General features: G+C 41.6%; 1 protein-coding gene across 1 annotated transcript in view; it reads right to left on the bottom strand.

Annotated features, from left to right (window-relative positions):
• Positions 1–453: 453 nt before the first annotated feature.
• Positions 454–9,444, bottom strand: part of GAD2 (glutamate decarboxylase 2) — a 52,828-nt gene continuing 43,837 nt past the window's right edge. Inside the window, exons 13-16 of the mRNA XM_084620946.1 lie at positions 8,903–9,052; positions 6,237–6,344; positions 5,233–5,322; positions 454–1,127 (exon numbers count right to left, since the gene is read on the bottom strand). Coding sequence (XP_084477072.1) covers positions 954–1,127; positions 5,233–5,322; positions 6,237–6,344; positions 8,903–9,052 — 522 coding nt within the window. The 3' untranslated portion in view covers positions 454–953. The remainder of the gene's footprint in view (positions 1,128–5,232; positions 5,323–6,236; positions 6,345–8,902; positions 9,053–9,444) is intronic.

Below are 9,444 nucleotides of genomic sequence, written 5' to 3'. Positions count from 1 at the left end.
AGTATTTAGTGTAAAGTGTGGCCCTTTTTGATAGGCTGTTTAAAAGTAGAACAGAGAAACCACACAAATATAACCTTAATTCAGTCTTGGTTAGGACTGTATTTTGATTGTCCATTTGCTTAGGTTAGGCCACGTAGGAAATATATTTAGGAATAATAGCATCCTTTTGTTGTATTGTAGTAGTTCTTATTAAGAGTCTTTAAGAGCTGCAGTACTTGTGAGGTTTTGCAATACTTAACTCTAGAGATGTACAATCCATGTGACATATAGAAATGAGGCATTGTACCTTTTAAAGAATTTATGTGGGTTTATGGTTCAAAATAATCTTTGTAGATATTTGATGCATCTCTATTAAAAGAAAAAAATGGTTTAGTTTTCAGTTTCTGCCCCTGCATTTTTTATAACCCATATAAAATAAAAATCTATAGTTTACAAAATAGGATATTTTAATATATATATATTCCTTTTTTAAAATTATATGTATTTAAATACATTTGAAATGTTGCTATAGGTAAATCAGAAATTCTGTTCTAAATCTAAGAAAAAGGCAAACTATTTTCACTTTTAAACATACAGTTTCTTTACTTTATGTATCTTAGTGCACCCCCCCACCCCCCATTTGATTTTGTCACCATTTGGGGCAAATTTGGCACCACTCAATCTGATCACTTTTAACCTAAACATGTATTTACTAACTGTATTAAAATTTGGGGGGAAATTGCAAGTATCTTCTGTTATTTCTTATCTGTTTGAATGCAGCCTTTTGTGTATCTAATTATTAAAGAGGTATTCTAAAACTCAAGAGAGGATTTAAAAGGAGCATGTTTCTTGATTTTAAACTGTACTATACTTTGACGCCACAATATAGAAATAGATTTACTTTGGAACAAACTACAAATACATTCGCACAGTTTGTGACAACTTTTTCTGGACCAGACTCGCAGACCAGATTATTATAAATCTTGCCCCAGACGTTCTATTTCCTCAATCAGGAAATCAATGTCTTGATGAGTAGCTGCTGGGTTTGAGATGACCATACGGAAGAAGTTCACTTTGTCTCCCAGCGGTTGATAGCTGACCATAGTAGTTCCGTATTCCATCATTCTGGCTTTTATCACTGGGGCCACCTGCAAAAGCACGATACAAATATCAAATAATTATTTCTATTCTAGAATTTGCTTTTTTTAGTAAGAGAAGGAAACTAAAACAAATTAAGAAAAAAGTCAATTTTTGGCCAAAAACAAATACAGCACAGAGTAAACTGATCAATTTATAAATTGGAGAGGATACAGAGAAGAGCCATGTGAATGACTAAAGGATTAGAAAACATGCCTGATAATAATAGGCTCAAAGAGCTCAATCTATTTAGCTTAACAAAGAGAAGGTTAAGGGAGTGACTTGATTACAGTCTGTAGGTACCTACATGGGGAGCAAGTATTCAGTAATGGGCTCTTCAGTCTTGCAGCGAAAGGTCTACTATGACCGGATGCTGAAGCTAGACAAATTCAGACTGTAAAGAAGGGGTAAATTTTTAATGGAGAAAGTAACTAACCATGGGAACAATTTACAAGGGTTTGTGGTGGCTTCTCTGTCACTGATAATTTTAAATCAAGACTGGATGTTTTTCTAAACGATAAGCTCTAGGAATTATTTTGGGGAATTTTTATATCCTGTATTACACAGGAGATCAGAATGGATGGTCCTTTCTGGTCTTGGAATCTATGGGCTAGTCTACACTATCGCTTAAGTCAATGTAACTTATGTCGCTCAGGGGTGTGAAAAAGCCACCCCCCCGAGCGATGCAAGTTACATCACCTTAAAGCAGTGTCCATACTGCACTATGTTGGCAGGACACGCTATCCCGCTGACATAGCTTCCCCCTCTCGTTGAAGTGGAGGTATTACGCCAAAGGGCAAGTGCTCTCCTATCAGCATAGCACGTCTTCACCGGACACACTACAGAGGTGCAGCTGCATTGGTGAAGCTGTGCCAACATAGTGTGATAGTGTAGACTAGCTCTAGGAAAGTACTACATCAAAAAGGCATTGGTGGCATTGTTGTGCTCTTATTACAATCAGTGGGAGATTTTCTACTGACTTTGTCTCCAATTCACCAAGGTATTCATTAGAGCTGGTTGAAAATTTTTCATCAAAACTATTTGTTTTTTGCATTTTTTTTCCTTCAGAAAATTGGATTTTCAACTAAACAAACATGAAAATTTTGATTTTTTTTCATTGAAAAAATAAATGTCTGAAACCTGAAATGTTTGTGATTTTCAGCTGAAAACTGAAATATTTTGTCTAAGCTGCACACTATTCTTATTTAGAGATACCACTACAGTGCCTCAAGGGAGCTACAGTTTGGTTATCTTCTGTCTCCATTCTTCTCTGTAAGCCATGCTCTCCCGATTGGTGTTATCTCTCATGATGCACAGTGACCATGGAAATCCCATGATGCACTCCCTCCCATCATCAAATGGGTTAGGGTAAGGGTTAGGGTTAGGAGAGACAAGATGCATCATGGGTAAGGCTACTTTTTAGTCATGGGTATTTTTAGTAATAGTCATGGACAGGTCACGGGCCGTAAACAAAAATTCACGGGCCCGTGACCTATCCATGACTTTTACTAAAAATACCTACTGTGACTAAAACTTGGGCGGAGGGGTGTGCTGGGGGGGTGGTCTGGGGGCACTGCGGGTGCTGGGGGAGGGGGTCAAGATGATTCAGGACCCCCTCTGGTGCTGGGGCAGAGGGGGCGGTGGTGGCGCTCAGCCTGGGATCTCCGCTGGTGCTTGTGAGGCGGGACGGGTGGTGGCGCTTGGCCTGGGACCACTGCTGGTGCTGGGGGAGCGCCACGGCATGTGGTCCAGCACCCCCGCTGGTGCTGGGGGGGGTGGCATTGCTGGTAGGCTACCTACCTGACTCCGCATGTACCTGCAGCTCCTAGAGGGAGGGGCGGCCAGGGGGGCTCCACGCGCTGCTCCCACCACAAGCACCCGCTCTGCAGCTCCCATTGGCTGGGAACCACAGCTCTGTGCCCCAGGCTTGGGCCCCCTCCCGCACACCTGAACTGCTGCTGCTGGCCCAGGGGCTGCCCGAGACAGGCAGCCTCTGATCCAGCACCAGCCACTGCAGAAGTCATGGAAAGTCACAGAATCCGTGACTTCCATGACCTCCGTGACAGACTCGCAGCTTTAATCCTGGGAGATGTAGTTGAATCAGGGACACCAGCCTATACAGGAGCTTGGTGAACCTGAACTACAACTCCCATGAGGCACTGTGGCAGCACTTCTGAATCAAAATATTTCAATTTTTGGATGAAATATTTTTGATTTTGATTTTTCATTGAAAAGTCTAAATTTTTCTATGGAAAGCTTCAATTTTTCATTGTTGTAAAAACAATATTCGATGGGAAAAAGACTCTTTTTCTGACTGTCTCTAATAGGTATGCATGTGCCTAATTTCAAGTATGTGAGTAGTCCCACTGCCTTTAGGTAGGCATGCCAGAGGAACTGCAGGTAGGGGCCCAAGATTGTTTCATCATCTGATTTGTCACATTCCTATTTTAGATAAAAGCAGCAGTGTTACAAGGGTTTAACTTTACATGTATCAGCAGACTTTGCATGACATCGCAAAGGCAGTCATGACCCCTTGCAAAGGCACAAAGCCATTCTATAGATTGGTTAGAATAGCTCTGAGCCATTTATTGCCAGTGTGCTAACACTCAGTATTGCTGACAAATGCAATTAACACCTCATTTTCTGCATAATCCTCAAGCACATTGTTATAATCACTTTCTCTCTGTTTTCATAGGCTAGACCTCCACCACCCAGTCAAATTAAAGCCTCTGGTCAAATTGTTACATTTGTTAGTGTAACCCCTTGGGGTGTAGAGAGCATGGCCCCTTTAAATCTTTTTCCTAGTGGGGAGGGGGAGCAGTGAGAAATAGGAGGGAAACTTGGGGGTGTGGCTCTGGAGCTGGGGGAGAGAAGGGCTGCAGCCAGGAGGCCCTAGACAAAGTGAAGCAGCAGAGACCCTGCCTGAAGGCTGGGAAGGACAGGGAGGCTGGTCGGGGACACCCCAGGACAGGAGCCAGGAGGAGCACTGTGCCGGGGGGAATCGCCCGAGAAGGACAGGCTGGAGCTGGACCCAGTATCGCTGCTGCCCAGGGCTGCATGGGGCTGTGAGTACTGGGGCTTGTGACTCTGCATTGGGAATAAGGAGGGAGGCTGCTAGCTAGTTAAGTGGGGAGGTTGTCGCTCTGGTTGGCTTTGCAGAGAGCGGCAGAAGAGGGCACCGGAGGGGTTTGTGGCGCTAAAGTTACATTAGCATCACCAATTGCAATTTAAATTGTTAACATCAAGGATGACCATGGTTCAAATAAGCACCACAGAGAAAAATACTAAGAAAGGGAAACACACGGAATACAAAACACACAGACCAGCATTTGGGGGAACTGAATTACAGGTGTATTTTGTAAACTCACTTACCTTGCTAAATGAAACCATTAAAATGATATTGGAAGTGTTCAAATGATCACTTTTATGTCACTAGTTTTTCCAAATTATAAAAACATAACTAGATACCTCCCCCCAATGCCCTGAGTGTCCTGACAAAGGAAAGTCTTTGTGTATTTTCAGCCCTCTTTTAAGCACCAAATCTTTTTGCTTTTTATTAATCACATTGTCTGCTCTTGCTCTTCACTTTATCTCCCCTTCCATCCGTTCTGTTCTTCTCATCCCCCTGCACAGGCTGCCGATTCTCCTCCTCCTACTCCCATAGACAGGCTGTCTGGTTCGCCTCTCTCACCTCTCACCCTTTCTGAAATACCTTCTGGCATTTCAAATACAGCTCCTGTTTCCTCACCTCCTCCTCTTATATAACAGTAGTCCCTAAAGGAGACAGCTCGGCTGGCTTATCTTCCTTATTTCTAGATCTTTTTACAGGCCTCCAGTCTCTTTGGAAGCTAGAAGCAAGGAGGAGCAGCTAGCATCATGTGACCTGCCAGGCCTCTGCAGACCACAATGTGGGAAAATCATTATGTTAGAGATGAACCTGATACCCAAAGATAGGATCCAAATTTGGTTTGAACTTCCCCAAAGTTGGGGACTGAAGGGTTGTTATCCAAAATTCTTGTACAAGCCCATCTCTAATATTTTGAAATATTTTCAGTGGCCTTTATGTTGATGACATGGGCATGCCTTGCATTCAATGAACCAACATATCTTATTTACCTTTAGAAGGCGGTTCATTCTTTCTTCGTTGTCCTCCATGCTGCGCAAACTGGGAGGTACGTACCAGAAGCAGACATTTGTGTGCTGAGGCTAAACACAAAATAATAATGGCTTACACAGCAAAAAATGTTCATAATATCTCAATTGCAATTAATTCCATGCCTTTCCCTCCTCTCATACATCATGTTATGACAGCAATCATTGGCTTTCATTACTGTACACCACAGAGAGTCATTAGCATCATCATTATTATTAGGGATAATTTTAGGCAATTTATCCCAGGAAGACGGATCCAGATACACATCCCCCACTGTGCCTATGCATTTGTCCGCTACAGAGAGACATCTGGATTCTATAGGTGCTGTCCTTTCAAGAGTATGGAGTTAATGCCTCTTCAGAAGCAGGTGTCTATAGTAGATGACCTACTTAATAGAGCATCCTGGGTACTTCGATTTTGTTGTGTGACTGTATAACTCTGGACATATAGGCTCAAGTCAGAGGTGAGTATGAGATGGAATAAATTAGATTATCTTCTACTCCTTGAAATTCCCTAGTGCTCATTTATACTTCCTTACATTCCATAAGCTAACTTACTAATGTGAGAGAATAACGGAGTCTAAACTAGTTTAATTTGCACATTTAGGAGCCAGAAGAAGACAGGTGAAAAGTAGGATGTGGCCTGTTTTCATGACTTGTCTACACAGAGACTTAGGGCATGCCAAGTGGGGTGTGAATCTACAGTGCACTAACATGCCATGCGGAGCCTGTTTTCATCTGAATCACCAGTAAAAGTCAGCTGTTGACTTTCATCTGGGTGATGCAAGCTACAATACTCCACGCTGCTGCCTCATTTCAGTTGACCCACAATGATGGGAATCATTAGCAGTTTCCTTTGTAAGGAGCATGTTTTTGGGTCCTCCAAAATCCGATTGTCCTATCAGTAGCAACACAACTCCTGACTAAATGTACCAAATTTTAAAGCTACAGTAAATCAGAATACATACCTTTCCATCAAACACCATTTCATAGCCTTCTCTGTTCTTTATTTTATTATATAGATATTCTGCAAGTTCCAAGCACTTGTCAATTTGTGCTTCAAATCCTGTAGTTCCCTTCATAAAGAAAGAACACAATATTTTGTATCTCTCTGTATTCTGAATTGCTATTGTTTCAGGAGTACGTGGCACTTGCTAAAGCAAAGATGAAGTTTACTTTTCTAAAGTCTATCTTGGAGATGCTGTACACCTTCCTGTTTGCTATGAATAGTACACCCAGCTCTAGCTGTAACCATCTGACCTGTATGAAATAGGTTGGTGATAAGTACAGGGAGATTTTGGCAAACCAGTAAAGTGCCTGAAACCATTATTGCTTATTGCTAAAAGCAGCCATGTCAGCAGGCCATAAAGTGGTCATGCAGCAGCCTTAGCTTAACCAAGGCAGGAGGGGAGGGGGTTTTGGGTGCCACAGAAAGGGCAGCTTGACCCCGCATCCTTCCTGATAAGAATTGTGTTGAAATTGCTGATACATGCATTTTATGGGCCTCAAGGCGTGCAAACTCTGAAAAAACCACACCTGGTTAATTGATGACCAAAAGGAAGCCTCTTGTTTGACCTTTGAAACTGCTTCCTTAACAAATTTTCTTTAAGTGATGTCATTGTATTACTAATGTATAAATAAGGGGAAAAAGTTTGAGGTAGGGGGATGCATCTTGTGTTCCTCACCTGTTGCCGCTGTGCCACTCGAGAGCCACACTCAGCTTCGGTAATTATCGAGGGTTGGGGTGTTTTAGTAACCTGTTGTGGACATGTGTAAGTGCTCGAGACTAAGTAAAGTTTAGCTTTAAGTGAAAGCACTCTTGTGTTGTCCTGTTTGTGCCAGCCATCTATCGGTCTCCCCTGATTTATTTCCTGACACCACCTTGCAGAGAGTAAAAGTTACCAAGAGCTTTGGGTTGAAAGAACCCCAGGTACCAAGTCCAGTTCCTAATGGGCCATGGAAGATATGTATCACTGATGGGAACACTTGTTGGCAGCCTCTGCAGTGAGGCCATGGATTGGAAAGCTGTGGCTCATGAACTCTACAGGTGTTCCTTCTTGGTCAGGGTTGAGTCACATTGTGAGTAAGTGGGGAAGTTTGCACTGGTCTATGGAGAGAGGATTTTAGCCTGCAGGGGAGGCAATCTGGCACCTATTCCTAACATAAAAATCCCGTAGAAAATTAAATGATAAAACAAGCTTTTAAAGAGCAGCTTGATGTCTGGTGAAAAACAAGCATTCTAATTAGAAACAACTCTGTCTCTTCCGCATGGCCATTTTTTTCTCTCCTCATTGCTACTTGATAAAGGACATTAGTATGAAATTAGAATCCTTGTTTTTAAGAGCTTCAGTTTCTCCTGCTGCTTCCTTTCCAGCTCAAGTCCATTTGTGCCAGTATAATTATTTCTGCAGCCACCAGCTGTGATGCCACTAATAAAGCATTATTATGGCTTCACGTCAGGAGAACAAGCTGCAGGAACAGACAAACTGTTTAAGAAACATTGATCCTATGTTAATGTAAATATTCCAAGTTAAATAGAGGTAGGAAATGGGGAGAAAAAATAGTCAAAGAAATATGGAAATGATCTGGCCTTTAAGAAAAAATGTTTATAAACAAAAGTCCACTCAGCCCTGCTAAATCCTATTTGTGCTGCTCTGGCACTACAAAGCAGACCTAAAGCCAGTTTAAGTGGTCCTTTGGGTAGGGGCATCCTACAGTGGTGCAGAGCCAGCATAGTGCCAATCATAGGGGGTATGGCCAAAGAAAAAGGGGTGTGGCCAAAGTTCCCTTGCACTCCGAAGGCCCCTGCTATTACAGCAGCTCCTGGGAGGCTATTTCAACTGGGACAACTTGAAAACAGCCTTGAGGCTTCTTGAAGTTTCTCCTTGTGACCGGGCAAGTGCGTAGTGGCCTGAGGATCAGGGAGACTCAAAGATGGCTTACATCCAATTTTGCAGACTCCTGGTGACAGTTGCAAAGAGCTGTCCCAGAATGTGTTTTCAGAATTTGAATAAAGCATCTAAGGGTCTTTAAGTCCTTTTTTTTTTGATAGAAACGATGCAGTCAAATGCAATGAACAAGCCTGAAATAGTTGGGCATAATCATTTGAATTTATACATAAAAGTATTTATTTAGCAATATTATACAAAAAAGATACATGAGTCAAAAAGAGCCAGTACTTTCAGATTTTAATTAGTTTACCCATAATAATAATATGACTGTGGTATAATCACAGTATATAATGGAACCAGGTGTGTTAGTCACTAATTTGTCACATTTAGTTTTAGAATTTCATTAAAATAAAAAATCTTTGTGTTTCCAAAAACTTTCTGGACTGATTACACTTATACTTAAACATAATATTTATGCTGTCAGATTGTTAGTTAGATGCAGCAATCGGTGCACAATGACATGGAGTCTGAATTTCAAAGTCATGTGTGATGCTTTGTAGCTAAATCAGTTAAAGGTAAAGAAAGTGGAAATGTATTATTATTATTATTATTTAATTTCCATCCTTGTTCTTTCTTCCATCTCATGTGAAAAGGTAAGGTTAGACATTTTCTAAAACTGTGATTATATAAAGCAGAGCTATTCACTATTTTTATGCAAACAAATACATCATATACTTGCTTACCTTTGCTCTCCACATCAGCCATAGCTTGAAGACATCAACATGACGCCCGCATTGCAACGCCTTGTCTCCAGTGTCATATGACAGGTCATAGTGTTTATCTTGTTGAAAGAGGTAGGAAGCATGCATTTGATTGCAGCTCTGCATCAAGCCCTTAAAGAAACAGAGATACAGTTAAGGAAAATTGGCATTTGCATGGTTTTACTGCTTTGCTTTGTTTCTATTATGTAACCTTTCCAAATGACTTTTCAAAGCATTCCTCTGGATAAAGCAAGCTGACCCAGCAGCTCTGTGGCTCTTCTAAATGATGTCATGACACTCTTTCCTGAATTGGTTTTGTTTCTAAACTACTATTCCCCATTTTTATTCTTTCAGGGTGCAGTTCATTCCAATGCTGAACGCACATGCAAGGGCCTCCACGCCACCTACGCTACAAACCAGGTGCATACGGGGGTCTTAAATAGTAAGAAAGGCTTTGGGCAGATGGGGATGAATATGCCTTTAAGCACACTGCTAGTGCTGTTTCTGAAGGTAAGTGGTCATAT

The sequence above is a fragment of the Lepidochelys olivacea genome (genome assembly GCF_965140295.1).
Source record: "Lepidochelys olivacea isolate rLepOli2 genome assembly, chromosome: 2".
NCBI classification, from domain to species: Eukaryota; Metazoa; Chordata; order Testudines; family Cheloniidae; genus Lepidochelys; species Lepidochelys olivacea.
Note: the sequence above shows the minus strand (reverse complement) of the source record. Positions and strands in the feature narration are given on the sequence as shown.